Raw genomic sequence first — 19834 nt, forward strand, 5'->3', positions numbered from 1 at the left:
TTCTCTCTCCCTCTGCTTTTCTAAGTTAATAAAAAATAAACTCCAAATTTCTTCAAAGTAACATGGTTGTGAGTTAAACCTTCCTGTTCTTACCTGATTATTTGTGGAATTGGTACCAGTAGATTAAAGTCAAGCTTCCTTGTCAATATAAACTTTAGAACGGATTACCCACTTTGGTGGCCAAAATATTTTATTGGCTTAATGTTCAATCAACTGGGAAGCAGTGGTGGTGTTAATTCCTGTTACCTACATGTAACACTGGAAGGTTTTATGGTATAGTACAGATGTGATATGGGAAAGAGAAAGTGAAAGATCAGACCTAGAAAGGACCCTATCAGTTACCTCATTTTATTTTCAATTAAAAAACATTTATTTTCTCTCCTTCCCATTCCACATCTAGTTTAATAAAAAGAAAGGAAAAAAACTTTTGGTACAAATAAAATATTCTCCACATCTTGAGATGGAATATCATGTTTCATCATTGAATCTGGAATTATAAGTGGTCATTGCATTGATCAGATCTCTTAAGTCTTTTAAAGTTGCTTGTCTTTACCGTGTTTTTATTGCCTAAATTATTCTCCATATCAGTTCCTTCCTTTAGGGAAGAAGAAACAAGTCCACTGGGGAAGTGTCTTTTCCAAGATCACACACAAATTTAGTGGTAGCAGAGCTGAGGCTGAAACCCTGGTCTCCTCATTCTAATTCTGTGGGAGCCTTTACCATTATAGGGACCTGAATACCATCATATCTTTTAGAGATGAATTAAAAACATGTTTTCTCCAGAAACATTTAGTAACTTGGCCACAGACAATTATCTGACATTAAGAATCATGGTTTTGGCTTGGGGGGAATCAGGTAGAAATCTCCAAATCCAGACTTGCCTATGGCTTAACTTTCCTTCCTTATGAAAACTATAATGCTCTGCTTTTAACTCTCTTTGATAAATTCTTCTCTTCCCTAGGGTCAATGACCAGCCGAAAGCCAGCATGACCGAGGACCACGAAACAGAGGTGAGCTTGGAGATGGCACAGCAGGGATCTCTGGGTCAATCACTTCTCTCCTCTGGCCCACAGAAGCCTTAATGTCGTATCATAGTGCAATGGGTATAATTCAGCCTTCTGTTCATTTGGGAAAGTTGAGAAATGGAGCTGTAGACAGCTTCATTGACCCAATTATGTTACAGAAGCTTCTAACAATCCACAGAAGGAAATAACAATTAGAAAATTTGTGAATTATACTTCCCTGTACATGTTCATCCTTAATACTAGTACTTAAGTACTACTCCTAATACTAATAGCTAACATTTATGTAGCTCCTTAAGGTCTGGAAAGTATTGTTATGTGCTAGCTCATTTCATCCTCCTAAAATCCTGAGAGGCATTTTTTCAGATGAAGAAGCAATAAAATGATTTATCCACAGTCATACAGCTAATAAATATCTGAGGCAGGATTAAAATTCAGGTAATTTTGCATTCAAGTCTATTTCTCCAGCTAGCTGCTTCCTTAATTTAAAACCAGGTTCTATGCATTGGGAGCTAGAGTACAGGCATGGAATCAGGAAGATCCAAGTTCAGATGGGAGCTCAAACACATGATAAGCTGTGGGATCTTAGGCAAATAATTTAACCTCTATCAGCTTCCTCATCTATAAAATGAGGACAATAATAGACTCTACTCCAGGGTTACTATGGAGATAATAATTGTAAAGCTTTTAGCATAGTGCCTCGAACATAGTAGGTGCATAATCAGTGTCACCTGTTATCATCATCATTATTATTCTACAGACTGATTATAAGATATGGCTTGTGAAAGGGAGGGACACTTTGATTTACTAATGATCTAAAGGGTAGAAACAGCTTAATGATAAAATTATCTACCAACTCCCCCCCCAAAAAAAAACACATTGAATTGACCATTCTTCCTCTTTGCTGTGGCCACTAGCAAAAATTTGTATAATTCTCTAATGCTGCTCATTAGTCACTGACAGATCATGGAACACTGAATGTTGGGGCCAGGTGGAGTTCTCATGGAATCCAACCCAACCAAGGCCCAAATTGGGGGTGAGATTCCTACATGGTTACTCAGAGGTAGAGCCAGTGGCCCCCTCATTGGACCACACAGCTTCTTATCTATCTCATAGATTCTTTTTTGTTTGTTTTCCTTCCAGGTGGAAGAACAAGAGGCAAGTAAATCGGAACTGGAGGATGATGAGGATGAGCTGGACGATCTCCCCAACTCCCGGAAGCCGTGGAAAGGGATGATCTCTCGGAAAGCCAGCAAGACCAGTGTCTACCTGCAGGAGTGGGACATTCCCTTTGAGCAGGTGGAGCTGGGGGAGCCCATCGGACAGGGACGATGGGGGAAAGTCTACCGGGGCAGATGGCACGGGGAGGTGGCCATCCGCCTTCTGGAGATCGATGGCAACAACCAGGACCATCTCAAGCTGTTTAAGAAGGAGGTCATGAATTACAGGCAGACGCGGCACGAGAATGTCGTGCTCTTCATGGGAGCGTGTATGAATCCCCCCCACCTTGCCATCATCACCAGGTAAGCAGAGGGCCTGTGGCCCAAGCTCCCTTTACCTTTAAAAATTAATTTTATCAATATTTTGTTTCTATATAACATTCAATTCCCAATATATCCTTCTTATACTTTTGAGCTAGAAAATCATCTCATTAACAAAAGATTAAAAAAAAAAGAAATGATTTCTTAAAATTAACCAACTTGTCAACCAAGTTGGTTGGGGCCCACACCCAAGTCATTTAATTTCTGCCTGCCTCCTTTCTGTCAACTATAAACTGTAAAAATCTCCCAGAATTATTGTGATGATCCAAAGAAATAATATTTAGAAAAAAGTCTTTAGCACAGTGCCCGTATCATAGTCAAACAAAATATTATCTACATCTTTAGGCATTTAATAAATACACATTTCTTTCTTTTCTTTCATGTGTCTAGGTATCAAAAAATCTGATTTGCCAGATAATTTTTAAAAACAGAATCTTTCTGAATAGGATTTCTTAACTTTTTTTTTTTCAACTTCATAGAGACAGAGATCTTGGCTAAAAGTCCTCTTTGACTTAAGAATTTTCCTTGGCATAAGCCTTGGCCCTCAGACCTAGAAAACAATAAAAATTTATTATAGATCTTATTAAAGCATTAATAAGAACTTATTAAATCTCAGAAAACTTGTTATAGAATATAGAATAATGGAATATTATATCTTTACTGCTGTATTATCCATTTTCTTGGCTACCCCCTTTATGAGGGGATGAACCATGGCTAATTAAAACTTTCTCATCTAGCAGCTATTGCAGAAATCTGCAAACAGTAGCAGTGAGCCAAATCTGTTTTGTTTTATTAAGTTATATTGCAAGCACAATCTCTGAAATTTCAGCACTGATATCATTGAAATTCAAAACTCCCTCAATTATACATGGGTCCTTTTTTTAAAAGCTTTTTAAAAAAAGCTTAATTTAAAAAATAAAAATGTATTACTTACATCCATAGCCTTCCCTTAGTGAAGGTGAAGAGGAGATATTCCAGGATAATACAAGAAGGGTCTCCCATGCTGGAAAGGCTTCAAGAACTTCTCTAAGGACCAATAGAGAGACTGTTATCAGGCTGGCCAGAGAGGGATGGATTTTTTGGCCACAGCAATACTTAGAGACTATTTAAGTGTTAGAGCAAAGTTTCTTGAACTGTGGGTCGTGATCCCATATGGGGTCTTGAAATGGGGGTCTGGAAATTATAATTTGTTCGTATTTTACATATCTATACACCTGAGGTTTTGTAAAAATTTTGGGGATGAAAAAGAGTCGTGAATGGAAAAAGTTTAAGAAGCCCTTCCTTAAAGAAAGTTATTATCTGAGTGTATGGAGAGAATGAAGCCACGGATCAACAAGCATTTATTAAGCACTTACTGTGTGCCAGGCACTCTTCCAGATCCTAGAAGAGCAACAACAAAAGCCAGTCTCTGTCTTCAGGAAGCTTACATTGTCTGGGGGGAAGCTACATGTAGCTCTATCCAGAAGAAAGAGAAAGGAAATTGGAATGGGGCAACATTGCTGCTTGGGGGGACCAGGAAAAGCTTCATAATAACAACATTAACAACTAATACATAAAACATTTAAAGGTTTGCATCCTCTTGTTTCATCTTTATAATAGCCCTGTATAGCAAGTGTTATTAATTATTCCCATTTTACAGATGAGGAAACTGATGATTGAGAGCTAATGTCACACAATAAGTGTCTGAGACAAGATCTGGACTCAGGAAGGTTCAAATTCAAATCTTGCCTCAGATTTGAATTCAAGCCTTCCTGAGTCCAGATCCAGCGTGCTGTTCACTTTGCCACCTAACTGTTTCAGTGACGTGAATTGATGTTGCTTTATTTCCTTGGGCTCAGTGAAAGAATGTTCAGTTATTTTGGGCATGTCTACTTGTGGGTGACCGCCTTGTAGGCTTGGTCAGCCTGCATCCACATAAGCGATTGTTCTCAATCTAGATTCGGAAGAGATCTCAGGGCCCATCTAGTCCAATGAACTCATTTTACAGATGACAGAACTGAGGCTTAAGGATTTAAAGTTACTGCCTAAGGTCACACAGGGAGTAATCATCAAAGGTGGAATTTTTACTTTCTCTTTTACTGTATCTCATTCACCCTTCTTTTTTTACAGGTAAGGAAACTGAGTCACAAGGAGATTGCCTAAGATGGCAGGACTAGTAAATGGGGAGGGATCAGATGGAACTTGAACCAAGCCTTATAGCACCAAAACCAGTTCATTTTTCGCTCTGTCCATCATTCAGAAGATGTGAGAACTGGCAGGGATCCCCCCTCATTGTACAGAGGAAACATGGGGTCTCTCTCTCACCCTCCTTTCACTCTCCTACAGTTTCTGCAAAGGGCGGACGCTCCACTCCTTCGTGAGGGATCCCAAGACCAGCTTGGACATCAACAAAACCAGGCAGATTGCCCAGGAGATCATCAAGGTAAGGGACGGCTGCCTTTCCTGTGGAATATTCCTTCCAGCTCTTGCTTTCTTGCCACCACGGCGATGGTGTGAAATAGATGGGAAGCTCCTTGAGGGCAGGTAAATACTCTTTACTTCATTTTTATCTTTGTGTCAACAGTACCCAGCATGTAACTCAAATGGTCAACTTTCCACCCATGTGTGCTCCAGCAATTCAGGGAACCTTCCCTGCCCGTGAACTATAAAAATGACTGTGGAATAAAATTGGGGATTCTTATGATTGTTTATGTCCCCACCCCCTTGGGTCATATTTTGGTGACACCGCTGGAGAACGGTGAATAAAATAAAATATACAGGAGGGGGAAGGGAAGGGAACCAACATTTATTAAGAGCCTATTGTAAGTCAAATGTTTTAAAATATGATCTCATTAAATACAACTATCTTGGAGGCAGGTGCTATTATCATTCGCATTTTACTGTTTTATTTTATTATTTTGGGAGGTGAGTGACTTGCTCAGAGTCACCCAGCTAGGAAGTGTTAAGTGTCTGAAGCCAGATTTGAACTCCTAATTCCAAGGAGTGTGTCTATTGCACCATCTAATCTAGCTCCCTCACCCTCCATTTTACTGTTGAGGAAACTGAGGCAGAGGTTATGTGTCTGTCCAGGATCACACAGCTCTAAGAAATGTCTAAAACTGGATTTGAATTCGGGCAAATGAAACTAATTCTGTGGAAATTGAGTTATTAAAATATTGACAAACACAAATTCACAGACTCCGGGTTCTGAACCCTTGATTTGTCAGCAGGAATTAAGTTCCACCTCCTCTGGCTGTTTGGAGACTCCAGTGAGCTAGTTCATACAGAATATTTTGCAGATTGGGCTCTCTGTCAATGTCAATTATCATCATTATTTTTAATGCTTGACAGCACTCATCCCCTCCCCTTCCATATGCAAATCAAGGAATGAGGGAAAACTGCTGGTTTAGGAGTCACATTGTCCCTTTGTCAGTTATTATGTGTATGAATTGAGCAAATCACTCTTGAGGTCCCTTCTAGGTCAATCTATGAATCTTAAATTGTTCCACCAAAGAGCATGCTGATAAAATGTTTAACAACCAGCTCTCCAAAGTAGGGAATGGGTAGGGGATGAAAACTTGTACTCAGGACACATTTTAAGATTATGCATTATTATTCATCTTTTCTCCTCAGTTTCTTAAGTCTGAATAATCAACAAAACAATAAATCAAGCACTGATTTTTAGCGTTTGCTGATTTCCAAGGAGTAAATGATCACCCTGAGATGTCTCTATTCCGTTGCACCCCTGCTCCCACTCCACCCCCTGCTTTAAAATATTCCAAAAGTTTAAATCTCCCCTGAAATAGGTGTGACCCTGCCATTTTAGGAATATTCCTAATCCCTGAGATAAGAATCATAAATATGGACTTCCAGTTCAGAGGTTTACAGGAACTGGATGATATTCTGGGGGGGGGGGGGGAAGATAACCTTCTGGAGGCTCCCTGCCCATATCCTGACTGTGCTTTAGTCGATCAACAAGCATTTGTGAACCCTTAGCACATTCAGTGTCAGGCAGCCTCAGCCTTCCAGGTAGGCCTCTAAGTAGGTACAGAACATAGGTAAAGGAAATGCATGGTCACAAAAAAGATGAACGAGGCTGAAGGGAGAGCATTCCAGCCACAGACTCAGCTCCTGGAGTGCATGGGAGGGGGCTCTGGCCTTGGGCAAGCAGCTGGAAAGGAAATGTCAAAGGGGTGAGGAAGGGCAGGAAAAATGAAGATGGCTCAGTTCACTGTCTCGGAAATGCTTGGGCCTATTATGGATCCGGGAAATGCTCCTTTTCTAGAAATCTATAGCTTCATTTCAGTGAAAGTTGATAGTCAGGATAGTGAGAAAGTCTGCTTTCTGAGACTCTTAGGAGAAAAAGACTGAGCTGATATAGCGAGCTAATTCTTCATGGCTAAATCATGTTTCTGTTTCTGTTTCCCAGAAGTGACTCCTTTTCCCCCTTCTGCATTCATAGCTCCTTTCCATCTTCATTCCTTAACCCACACAATCAATAATCAATTAACCAATCAACCAAATAAGTACTTATTTTATGCCATGGGCTGACCTAAGCTGGAGATAATCAAGAAAAAGCAAAGATAATCCTTGCCCTCAAGAGGCTTCCATTCTAAGGGGAAAACAGCATATGAAAATCAGAATACACAAGATAAACTGAGTCTTTTTTTTTTTTTAAATAATAGCTTTTTATTTAAAAAATGTACGCGAGGATAGTTTTAAACATCCATCCTTGCAAAACCTTGTGTTCCAAATTTTTCTTCCTGCCTTCCCTCCATCCTCTCCCCTTGACAGCAAGTAATCCAATATATGCTAAACATGTACATAAAATAAGTCTTCCCAAAAAAAAAAAAAGGGAATTGTTCCTCCCCAAAGGCAAGTATAGATATTAAATAGGCTGACATGGAGAAAATAGGAAGAAGATTTGATAGGTCAGAGAAAACAAGATGAAAAACTTCACATCCTTCTGTATAGTTAATGTCACTGAGAGAAGGCTCAATATAGGAAATGGTTTGCCCCTCCTAACCTTGATCAGCTGATTTTTCTTTCTTATATAGAGAAATTCAGTCTTGACATCTATGAGTCTGTTTCCTCAACTAGTATTTACTGTGTGCAGGCTGCTCATGGTAGGCTTTTTAGTTGCCTAGAAGATGAGGTCCTTGAGGGCAGTGCCCATTATCTTTTTGTCTTTCTGGCTTGGTTCTTATCATAATGTCTTGTTTATAGTGAACATTCCATTAGTGTTGACTAAATCATGGTTTCTAGAGCTGGAAGAGAGTTTTCCGCCAACACTCTTATTTTTACAGTTGAGGAAACAGATACTCATCAAGGTCAAACTTGAGGTCCAAGATCACACAGATGGAGGTAGCCAACTTGGGATTCAAACCCAGGGCCTCGGATTCTACTTCTGGGTTCTTTCCATTACCCCAGATTTAGACATTTAATAAATGCTTATTGATATAACTTGATTTGACTTGATTTCAGATATTCTCTAGCTCTGTGACCATGGGCCGGAAAGTCCCATAGCTACTCTAAATCTCTGTTTCTTCATCTGTAAAATGGGTGTGATAATGCTTCCATAACTTGTACTTCAGAGTCATTGAGATGGAAGTACTTTGAAACCTTAAATTATTTAATTCTATTCAATTGGACAAATATGAAATGGCTACTATGCTCAAATAATGATAATAAAAGCTATCATTTATATAGTGCCTACTGTGTGCTGAGCTAAGCTAGAGATAACCAAGAAAAAGCAAAAATAATCCATGCCCTCCTAAGGAGGAAACAGCATATAAAAATCAGAATATACTGAGCTAAGAAAAAGCAAAAATAATCTATGCCCTCCTAAGGAGGAAACAGCATATAAAAACAGAATACACTAGTCTAAGTGCTTTACAGTTAGCATCTCATTTGATCCTTACAACAACTTTGGGAGGTAAATACTTTTTATTATCCCCATTTTACAGATGAAGAAATTGACAGGTTAAGGGACTTACCCAGTGTCACACAGCTAGTATAGACTGGCCTTGAGTTGAATCAAACCCATTTCTGAATTCCTTGGAATTAATGTCTTCATGTGTTTAAATATATACCTGTTAGTATTTCTTCTCCACTTCTCTACACCCCAATGTGTGTGTGTGTGTATTGTGCATATAGGTAAGTAGATACATATATATTATATATGTATGCATGTATACTTTCGAGGCTCCACTTTTGAAGGAGCCATATCTAAATCAAGCAGCTTCAGAATCAGTCTCTGGTTCTAGACTTAAGACCATCCCTCCATCTGACCTGTTTTGGGGGCTCTCTTCCAGGGCATGGGGTACTTGCACGCTAAGGGCATCGTTCACAAAGACCTGAAATCCAAGAATATCTTCTATGACAATGGCAAGGTGGTCATCACAGACTTTGGGCTGTTTGGGATCTCCGGTGTGGTGCAGGAGGGCAGGTGAGGCGGTCAAGGAGCCGGAGAGGCTCCATCGAGTCCAACTCCCTCATTTAACAGAAGAGAAAATTTCGATTCTGGTCAAGTAGTGGACAACTCCCATCCCAGTAAAGACAATGAAATAATTTAAAAAACCCAGCCATCTGCGGAGAGCTTTTGTGACACACCTTTAACAAACCAATACAAAATTCCAGCCTAACAATGATTTGGGATTTTACCGATTAACTTTGCCAGCTGGGTGATATATTCATTTAGACCCTAACCTCTTAAACTGTGATTCCCAATTCTATATAGCAGTGGTCCTCAAACTTTTAAAATAGGGGTCCAGTTCACTGTCCCTCAGACTGTTGGAGGGCCGGACTACAGTAAAAACAAAAGCTCACGCTCTGTCTCCGCCCCTCAGCCCATTTGCCATAACCCGATGGGCCACATAAACGTCCTCAGTGGGCCGCATCTGGCCCTCAGGCCGTAGTTTGAGAACCCCTGCTATATAGGGTTTTGTAACTGAATATAGGGGCTGCAAAAGTATGATTTATTACCAGTAAATGTTTGATTTGTATACCTATTTTATATACTTGGATTACATTAAAATTTCTTGGGCAAAAAGGGGTTATAAATAATAAAAGTTTAAGAAGCTCTGATCTAGACCTAGACTTTTTTGGCTTGTCTGTGTCCTGGACCTCGTGGACAAACGGTGGGTGAAGCCTGTGGGACCTCTTCTCAGAATCATGGCTTAAATATATAAGATAAAATAATAGAATTACAAACAAAATCAATTCTATTAAAATATAGTTACCCAAGTATTTTTAAAAAGCAAATTCGGAGACCCTGGGTTCAGAACCCCCTAATCTAATTTGTTTATTGCCTTCCGTAGCTTAGATATGGTGGAAATTTCACTAATCTCCTGCATGGAAGCAGAGGGGAAGCTTGGAAAGACCAAAGTCTCCCAATTCTTTTTTTCTTCCTTTTTATAATTCAGGCGGGAGAATGAGCTGAAGCTGCCACACGATTGGCTGTGCTACTTGGCCCCTGAAATCGTTCGGGAGATGACTCCAGGGAAAGATGAAGATAAACTGCCCTTCTCCAGAGCTGCTGACGTGTATGCCTTTGGGTGAGCAGAAGCCTTAGGGGACCCGCAGGGGCTAGTCGAGGGAATCTGGGGCAAGAAGCATCCAAGTCTCCACGTGTTCCCTGTGTTAGTGGTCAGTGAGTCAGCAAACATTCATTGAGTTCCTACGTACACCTGGCACCTTGTTAAGTGCTGGGGATACAAAGAAAATAAATAAACAGGAACTTACAATCTAATGGAGAGCAGGTAATATAACATAACCCAACAAGGTATAGACAGCCTGAAATCTTTTTTTTTTTTTTTTTTTTTTTTTTTTTTTTTTTATTATATATATATATATATATATTTTATAATATTATCCCTTGTATTCATTTTTCCAATTTACCCCCCCTCCCTCTATTCCCTCCCCCCGACGACAGGCAATACCATACATTTTACATGTGTTACAATATAGTCTAGGTACAATACATGTGTGCGAATATCACTTTCTTGTTGCACAATAAACATTAGAATCCGAAGGTACATGCAACCTGGGCAGACAGATATTAGTGCTAACAATTTACATTCCCCTCCCAGTGTTTCTTCTCTGGGTGTATCTACCTCTGTCCATCATTGATCAACTGGAAGTGAGTTGGATCTTCTTTATGTTGAAGATTTCCACTTCCATCAGAATACATCCTCATACAGCATTGTTGTTGAAGTGTACAGTGATCTTCTGGTTCTGCTCATTTCACTCAGCATCAGTTGATTTAAGTCTCTCCAGGCCTCTCTATATTCCTCCTGCTGGTCATTTCTTACCGAGCAATAATATTCCATAACCTTCATATACCACAATTTACCCAACCATTCTCCAACTGATGGACATCCATTCATCCTCCAGTTTCTAGCTACAACAAAAAGAGCTGCCACAAACATTTTGGCACATATATGTCTCTTTCCGCTCTTTAGTATTTCTTTGGGATATAATCCCAGTAGTAGCGCTGGACAGCCTGAAATCTTAATGGGAGAAGGTGCAAAGCTGAAGGCGGCTTCTTGTAGAAGGTGAGACCTTTGGCTGAGACTTGAAGAAACCCAATGAGGTTGGGTGGAAGGTCAGCTAATGATTAATTCTTTTTGGCCTTGTAGACCTGCCTCTCCAGCTATCATACAGCTCCTGAAGGGCCCTTTGGCCACCACGAGTGAGTCATGGGCATAGTGGACCTTTATGAGGAGGAAAGATGGCTTAATGGTTTAATTGTGTTTAAATAGATAAGTGAAAGAACTTAGAAATTAGCAATATGTGCCTGACTTGCCAGTGGTTACATAACCGATCAGTGGAAGAAGAAGCGTTTGAACTCAGGTCTGCCAGACCCTCGGGTCTAGCTCTGCTCAGTAGCAGATTATAGATATATATATATATATATATACAGAGAGAGAGACAGAGAGAGAGAGAGAGACAGAGACAGAGACAGAGACAGAGAGAGAGAGAGAGACAGAGAGAGAGAGAGAGAGAGAGAAGAAGATATAAGTTCAAACCTAAGCTTGGACACTGTGTGACCCTGGGCAAGTCAGTATACTCTATTTGCCTCAATTTCTGCAGCTGTCAAATGACCAGGAGAAGGAAATGGCAGTCTCTGGTGATCTTGGGAGAGGGGGAGGGCTCATGGAAGGCTTGGTTGGGGGTCATTGTATCCAGGCCTGGAGCAAGAACAAGCCCAGAGGCCACCAGCCCAGAGTCCAGCCTCGTCCCTGCGTCCTGCTTTGCTTTCCCTACGGTCCTGATTCAGTCTGGATGGTCTTTCCAGGACGGTTTGGTATGAGCTACAAGCAAGAGATTGGCCTTTCCAGACCCAACCTGCAGAAGCCCTGATCTGGCAGATTGGAAGCGGGGAAGGTGTCAAGCAAGTCCTGGCGGGGATCAGCTTGGGGAAGGAAGTCAGTGTAAGTGCCGGTCTTTCCCGGCCTTGGGGGCCGCCTTCCTGGGAGAGCTCCAGCAGGAGCAGGGGCAGGGCCGGGGCTGGTGAGCAGGGCTCTAAAGACAGTCATGGGGTGCACGGGGGAGCCGGGGTTCTGAATCTGGGCTCTGTGAGCTTTCTGAGAAACTCTGTTTAATGGCGTTTCAGTAGAATTGGTGAATTTTGCATCCTCATCACGTACTTTATACATTTAAAAAACATGATTCTGGAAAGGGCTCTGAAGAGAATGTTAATCTGGGGGTTTCTAAGTCAGCATGTGGCCCACAAGGATTTTCCTTTCCCTAGGTTTCAGGCCCTTCAGTCTTACCTTAGTCACATCTCCAGGAATGGGTCCCCTTCACCATCTCCACCTTCCTACCAAACTTGTACCTACTTGTAATTCTCCAAACGTGACAGTCCATCTCCAGCCTTTGCACTTTAGCCTGGTTCTCCCCATGCAATCCCTCCATGGCTCAGTTGTTGCTACAGGAAGCCTTTCCCAATCTCCCCAATTATTAGTGCTTCCTCACTGCCTAAATTACTTTGGATTTCCTTAGCTGTTGAATCTCCCCATCCCTAAGGTCCTTTCAGCATGGATAGAGATATTTTCTTCTATTCTTTCCCTCCTTTTCCCCAGCTGTACCAACTTCTCACTGGCTCTCGTTCATTGACCAACAGTAAGTTCCCGACCAAGCCCCACTTGGCCATTGTTTGGGCCTTGATTGGTTAAGCGTGAATATAAATACTAATTGTTTCTGTTTTGGGTCTTCCCTCCCAGATTAATTTTTTTTAGCTAGGTTCTTTGCCTCATTTCTTACCTAACCTAGTAAGTGCTTCACAAATGCTTGTAGAACAAATAAACGAATGTTTCTTCCTGTTGCAGGAGATCCTGTCTGCTTGCTGGGCCTTTGACCTGCAGGAGAGACCCAGCTTTCCCCTCTTAATGGAAATGATGGAAAAACTGCCCAAACTGAACCGGCGCCTCTCTCACCCAGGCCACTTCTGGAAATCTGCTGAGTAAGTATCCCCTAGAGCAAGGGCCTCTGCCCAGGTTTCCATGCCCACCCTTAAGACTATGAAGGTATGACCCTGACTCCCTGTCCAAAGAAAGTTACAATGGGGGCCATTGAGGAAGGGGAATCGTTTATATGGCAGGGGGCTTTGGGGAGGGCCTGGTGAACACCTTTCCCTAAGGGCTTTCCCGTGCCAGTTTCCAGTGTTCACCTATAAAAAAGGAAGGGGAGGGATTCAAGGGATGGCATTTTCTTCCACTAAAGTGTTGGCTTTTACAAATTTTATTGGTCAGTGAGAGATGAGGAAGCATTATTTACACCCCCTCTGCTCCTCCACTCAAAAAATTATTTTTGTACAAAAATCAGATTTTTCTTAGATGAGCTTACTCATACAATAACTGCCTATATTGAGGGACACCCAAGCTTCTGGGTTCATTTAAAGCCATTTCACATTTTCCCTACCTTCCCCTCAGGACAGTCCTGGGACACACACACACACACACACACACACACACACACACACACACACACACACACAAACACACACCCAAAGGTATCACAGATGAGACCAGAACCTGGGATCTCCTGGGTGGTTGCCTTTGAGGTCAACCTCTACCAGCCTATATTGTGTGTGACATAGAAGGCAGGTCACAGATATCGGGGGAACAGACAAGTGGGGAAATGTAATCCAGGAGAGAGCATGGACCCTGCACGGGCTCAGTTCACACAAACAGTAAGTAGCTGAGCCAGAATTCACATCAGCATCTTCTGACTTTCCATCCAGGGCCATTTGTAGCATAGAAAAAAGCCTGAATCATAGACTTCATGAAGACCCAACTTGGTTAAGCAGAAGCTTAAATTCCTGTGTGATTTTGGGCAAGTCACTTAACTCAGCTGGGCCTCTTACCTGTAAAGTGAATAAAATTACTAGGTGGTTCAGTGGATAGAGCACCAGCCCTGAAGTCAGGAGGACCCGAGTTCAAATCTGGCCTCAGATACTTAACACTTCCTAGTTGTGTGACCCTGGGCAAGTCACTTAACCCCAATCACCTCAGGGGGAAAATAAATGAAAATAAAATTAGATTTTTTGAAGTTAGATCCTTCCAGTTCTAAATTTATGTTTTTATGTCTACATCATCTTGCCTCTGTGTAACTACAGGACACACATAGACACACCCCCTCAAATAAAATATAGAAATCCCTTAGATTAGGTCCCTAACGTACCCAAAGCACAAATACTGCCCCCTTGATTTTTAGGTGCCCCATTTCAGTCCACCTGCTTAGAATATATTGTTTCCGATGTCAGCCATGTCAGAAAGCTGTCTGGTATGATTAATTCAAACATAGACTTGTATTTTGGGGCATTTTTATTTGTCAAAGATATATTGGCAATCCTGAGATGGGAACACTCAAGGGTAAAATGACAGCCCCCGATGAGCTGTTGGTGTGAAGGAATATGGTTACACCCAAACCTCCGGCTGCATTTCTGCAGTGCTTCTCTGGGGTCTGTCTTTATCTTTGAAAAGGGAGGAAGTCAAACGTCCAGCTTCCAGCTAACTGGAGGGAAGTTCACTGAAGTCTTAACTTTGAGATTTAGGGCTAGAAGGGAACTTGGGTGGGGGAAGGGGTCATTTATGCACCCCCTCTTATGACAGATGAAAGCTGCAACATGGTAAGAATGGATTGCTAATCCAGATTCTGAAAGGAGCAAGATTACCCACAAAATTGGAGGTAGCAGATTTTATGTGTATGTGTATATATATAATATTTTATTATAAATATAATGTAATAATTATATATATAATAATTACATATTTTTATTACATATATAATAATAATATTATAGATAAATAGATATAACTGTGGGTATAATAGAGATTATCCATCCTCTATGTAGAACATCCATCCACTAATACAGATCGGCAACTTCTCCTGATGAGACTTTGATGGGTAACTCACAGACCAAGGATATCTTATGAGATCTTAGACATTTCAATTTGGCTTCTTAAAGTTCAGTTTATTTCTCTGTAAAAGGAGGAGGTTACACTAAATGCCCCCCCCCAAATCCCTTCCAGTTCTAAATCCCATGACCCCTGAGGTTCCTTCCATTTCTAATGTTCTGTGATTCTGGGATGCAGCAATGCAACTCCATCAAAAAGAGATCCTAAATTCAATTTTTTTTTAAATGATTGTTTAATTTTTTTTTTTTTTTTTTGCTTTACAATTGGGAAATAGTGAAATATTTAAAAATGATTTCCATTTAAAACAAAAGAAGAGATCCTTTTATTTATTTATTTATTTTTCATCTGAATTATATCTTTATATGTTACCTACTTTAAACCTTGTGGAAAGCAGAATAAACTAGCAGATATAATTAGGGCCAAGACATCAGAATATTTCAATTTTTTTTTGGGGGGGGAGTGGGAACAAACATTTATTAAGTGCCTATTATATGCCAGGCACTTTTACAAATATTAGAAGAGATCCTTTTAAAAGGGAATGTTTTCATAATCCAGATGCCAATATATTTGCTTCAGAGTGAATACCAGTACCTTTCTGTTTGTGATTCCTGCTTTCCCAAGCTCAGCTTCTAATTCTCATTTTTCTCTTTTCTTTTCCATTGGTGTCTGTCCTGGGGTATATTTCTCCTCACACCTGGCCTGTTACATCCTTCTCTCTACCGCTCCATTTCCTATCGTGTCTTCCTTCACCTTGTCCTCATCTCAACCCTCCGTCCTGTTGGCTTCTGACTGTCCTGGATGGCATTCCACACTCTCCAAACATCAATATGGCGGCACGGCTCGGCCCCAGTCGCTGGCGGAATCGCTACTCCAAAGGGCGCTACTACCACCCAGACTTTAGGGGAACCTTCCGTCCCCTCTTGGAGGAATAGTGTGTGTCCTGTTGGGTGCTTGTTTCTCACCCATCATACGTCTTGCATCCATTCTTCCCTCCCCTCGCCTTCTCCCCTAGCTCCTGACTCATGTTTTTATTTTTTATTCCCATGCAACGAAGTGTGTTTTTTAAAAAGTTGTATCAGCAAGTTGAGACATTGATGCTTTCTTATTTTTCAGTGAATTATTTAAGTCCTCAAATCAAAAAGCAGTAATGTAAACTTGGCCTAAACCACTTCCGTGTCTTCCTGGTGTTCCCAAGACCCCCAGAGTTGGAAATCCTTCAAATCCCCTCCCTTCCCCCAAATATAGAAGTTAATTATCACTTCATTGATTACCAGGGAAGGACAGCGTAGAATAACTGACAGAGGACTAGCTTTGGAATCAGGAAGACATGTACAAGTCCTCAATCTGACACAAGCTGACTAGATGATCGAGTTAACATTTGTAAAGTCCTTTGCAGACCTGAAAGTGCTACATAAGTACTGGTAATTATGATCCCGATTTTAGTTTTGTGACTGGGCAAGTCACTTAAACTCTGTGATCGGAGTGAATTAAGTTACTAAGGAGTGGCCGATTTTTAATCAGCGAAGGGACTTTGCACAATGGGAATTCCCCAAGACAGTGAGATTCCAGGCGTTCCAGTTTTCTCTGCTACTTTTCCCACTCTGGTTATTGGACCTTAAGGAGATCACAGGAAAAAGGGGGGGGGGGACTGGCTGACAGAACATGATAACTCCTTTCGGGTGCCTTCAGGGAGATTTATTGGTATGGTCTTTTTGCCCAGTCTGGTCCGAGACTTCACAATATCCTAGGCACAGTTGACCACTGAAAGACACAGCCCACGACCACTCCAGAAAGTGTTCTGATCATGGTTTTGTGCCTCACACATAAAAGGGCTCCCTCCCCCTCAGCACCTTTCCCCTTCAGCTATGGCAGGTTGGGGAGCATTCCCTTCATTGGTTCATCATTAAAGTTCCTCTTTGGTTTAAAGATGGTGGTTTCCTCTGGGTTCTAGCTTTTATTTCTGACTTCTCTCTGCCTGGACTGGCTTCCCTTTCACTGCCAAATTCTCTTGTCTGATAATCCTCTGCTCTACACACATACACTGGGCTTCCTTTTTCTTATTGCCTTTGACCTTATCCATTAAGCTTTTTGGGCAGAGGGAAGGTACCAACAATGGCACGTTTCCTCTGGGGCTGATAGCTTAATATGATTGTATTTTTGGATTTTGGAAGCTTACCTAGTTAAATCCCTTCTCCAAAATGAAGGGCAAATCCCAAGAGTGCTCCATGTTCTATTATTAGTCAATCAACAAGCATTAATAAATAGCAGTAACATCAACAAACATTTATTAAGTACCTAATTGTGTGCCAGACACGAGCTTTCCATATATAGTTCCTGTCCTCGAGGATCTTCTATTTTAAGCATGTGCCAGACATTGGAGATACTAGTTCAAAGAGTGTTGCTTGAAGTATATGAGCCAAAGCCTGGCTAGAGCTTAGAAATCTTATGACAGAGAATTTTACCATAATGATATTTTTATTTTGAACACAGAGCATTTCATAGTCCCAAGAAACTCTTATCCTAAAATACTTTATGTCACTAAGTGCAAAAACCTTAACTAAGATGAGGCACCAGGGGTTCTGACAGGGGTGCCAAAATTTATAAGGTGCTGTTAGCGCTTGTATTTCTCCAAGATGTTTTTGTGAAAAATCTTCCAGCTGTAGATTTAGGATCTTACAAACCCCTGACATTTCCAGGTTCCTGACAATGGAGCAGCTGCTCCTTCTCTTCATCCACCACTGCCCAAGTCCCAATGATCGTAGCTCCCATTTCTACTGTGTTTCTCCTTGAAAAAACCCATTTTGGTTGCTGAGGCAAGCAGCACAGGTGGCTTCCCTTTTGGATACCTGAGAAAGCAGAGGCTCAGACCCGTTAATTCACTCACCCAAGGTCCCACAGCTAATAAATAATTCCAACAGCAAACGTTTATAGAGCATATTAAGGTTTCCAGACTGTTTCCCATGCATTTGATCTCCCCTCAGCTTGGGACATCCAAGGCAGGATTTGAACTCGGCCCTTTCCGATGCCAGGTGTGGCACTCTATCCATTACCCATTCTGCTTTCTGAATTTAATTTTTAGTTGTGAGTCAGTGATATTAAGTAATGTGGTGGGGAAAAACACCAGATTTGGAGTCAGAGACTTCAAAGCCTGCCTCTCCTACATATTTCCATAAAGAATTTGAAAGAGTCACTTCCTCTTAGGGCCTTGGTTGCTTGTCCTCCGTCAGTTAAGCTGGGCTTGAATTAATTCTGTAGTTCCCACAATTCTTTTGTTCATTCTTTGGACACAGTCTAGGAGAGTCCCCGGGAGGTTCTTTACTGTAATAGAAACCCAGTTTTTGAGCAAATTCTTTGCAAGGTAAAGGTTGGGAGAATCTTATTATGAAATACGGAATCTGCCCTATCATGAATGCTGCAGAAGTTGCTTTTAAAGTAAACAAAATTATTTCTAAATTTCCTTTTGGCTGCAATAACATAATTTTCCAAACTGCACACAGCTAGTGGAATTTAGGACCTAGTGGAGTGCTGGGCCCAGCTTTTGAGAACCACTGAAGCAGCTGACCTTGAAGTCCCTCCCAGCCCTAAATCTCCTGATCTTTTGGATTTCCTGAGTCAGGGCTACTCATGTAAGATCAGGCATGATCTCAAAAGACATCATTTAGCTTGTTTATTTTCCAAATCTTGGTAAGAAAGAGCCGAAAAATTGGATATGGTTTTTTAAAAAAAATCTACATTAGTGATAGGTCAGCATTAACAAGTTTCATTTGAGGGTCATAATCATTTGCCCATCCTCCATACAGAGAATATTTGGGGGTATTTATTTTTATGGGTCATCACAATACTATACATGTTCAGTTTAATTCAGTAAGTAGTAAGTACTTACTGTATGTCAGATGCTGAGAATATAGAGACAAAACCAAATTCCTCCATCCTCGAGGAGGTTATATTCCACTGGGAAGGTAACCTATACAGTCTGTTGTGGTCACAAATAAATCACACCATTTCCCCAGATCCGGAGAGTGTCCAGATCACGATCTCTCCTCCGAGCAGATCCCGAGCTAACATTTCTCTAATGTCCGCTTCCACTAGTTTTCAACGATCGCTAACTCTCCCACGGTTTGTGTCTGTGTGTATTGGCTGTTTTTTGTCTGTCTGTTTCCTTTTCTAGGTTGTAGCTCCTGGCGCTGCCTTGCATGTCTCCTCGGCTTTTTTCACTCTCTCCTAATCGACTTCTCAACTTCAAACAGCTGCCTCTACTGACTAAAATGCAAACCCGGATTCTTTGCATTAACCAGGGGGATATAACTTCTGCCTCGCCGAATCCTTTCTCCAAAAAGTATTTTTTATTAAAAAAAAAATCATTCCTGTTTTGTTTTTGTTATTGTTTTTATTTTTTGCTTGTATAACACACTTTTGGGGAACTAACTCCTTCGCTAACTGTTGGATATGGCTGCCTCTGTTTATTCCCCCCCAAGCACTTTGATCGGCTTTGCAAACTCTCTCCTGGATGTTCCTTCGATGTTGTGAGCGATTCTTTCTCACTAGTCCCATCCTAACGAGGCAGAGGGCTGGAGCCCGTGTGTAGGGGTGAGGGATGTTTGCAGTTTATTCCAGTGACTCATCCTGCAAGCAGCATCCTAAGTTGGAGGATGTAACAAGAGCCTCTAAATAAATCTGAGAAAGGTTTGCAGCTCTTTCATCCGAGGGAAGAGCAAAGTCAGAGTCCATTTCTGCTACTGACTACCGGCGTGACTTTGGGCAAAACATGTGGTCCAGCTGGGCCTTAAATGAGGGGCTCTCAACCTTCTCAGAGTCATGTTTTTAAATGCTTAACATAAAATACATAGGATTACAAAGGAAACCAGTTCTA

At 41.2% G+C, this 19834-nt stretch overlaps 1 protein-coding gene across 2 annotated transcripts in view; it reads left to right on the forward strand.

Moving 5' to 3' along the window:
• Nucleotides 1-19834, forward strand: part of KSR1 (kinase suppressor of ras 1) — a 213717-nt gene that overhangs the window by 188236 nt on the left and 5647 nt on the right. The window contains exons 13-20 of one of the 2 annotated variants that reach the window (XM_074263662.1): nucleotides 962-1010; nucleotides 2166-2545; nucleotides 4889-4985; nucleotides 8857-8990; nucleotides 9967-10098; nucleotides 11841-11976; nucleotides 12874-13007; nucleotides 15815-15895. In XM_074263662.1, coding sequence (XP_074119763.1) covers nucleotides 962-1010; nucleotides 2166-2545; nucleotides 4889-4985; nucleotides 8857-8990; nucleotides 9967-10098; nucleotides 11841-11976; nucleotides 12874-13007; nucleotides 15815-15895 — 1143 coding nt within the window. The remainder of the gene's footprint in view (nucleotides 1-961; nucleotides 1011-2165; nucleotides 2546-4888; nucleotides 4986-8856; nucleotides 8991-9966; nucleotides 10099-11840; nucleotides 11977-12873; nucleotides 13008-15814; nucleotides 15896-19834) is intronic. The other variant, XM_074263663.1, reaches the window with a different exon arrangement.

Source organism: Sminthopsis crassicaudata, chromosome 4, assembly GCF_048593235.1.
Source record: "Sminthopsis crassicaudata isolate SCR6 chromosome 4, ASM4859323v1, whole genome shotgun sequence".
Lineage (NCBI taxonomy): Eukaryota > Metazoa > Chordata > Mammalia > Dasyuromorphia > Dasyuridae > Sminthopsis > Sminthopsis crassicaudata.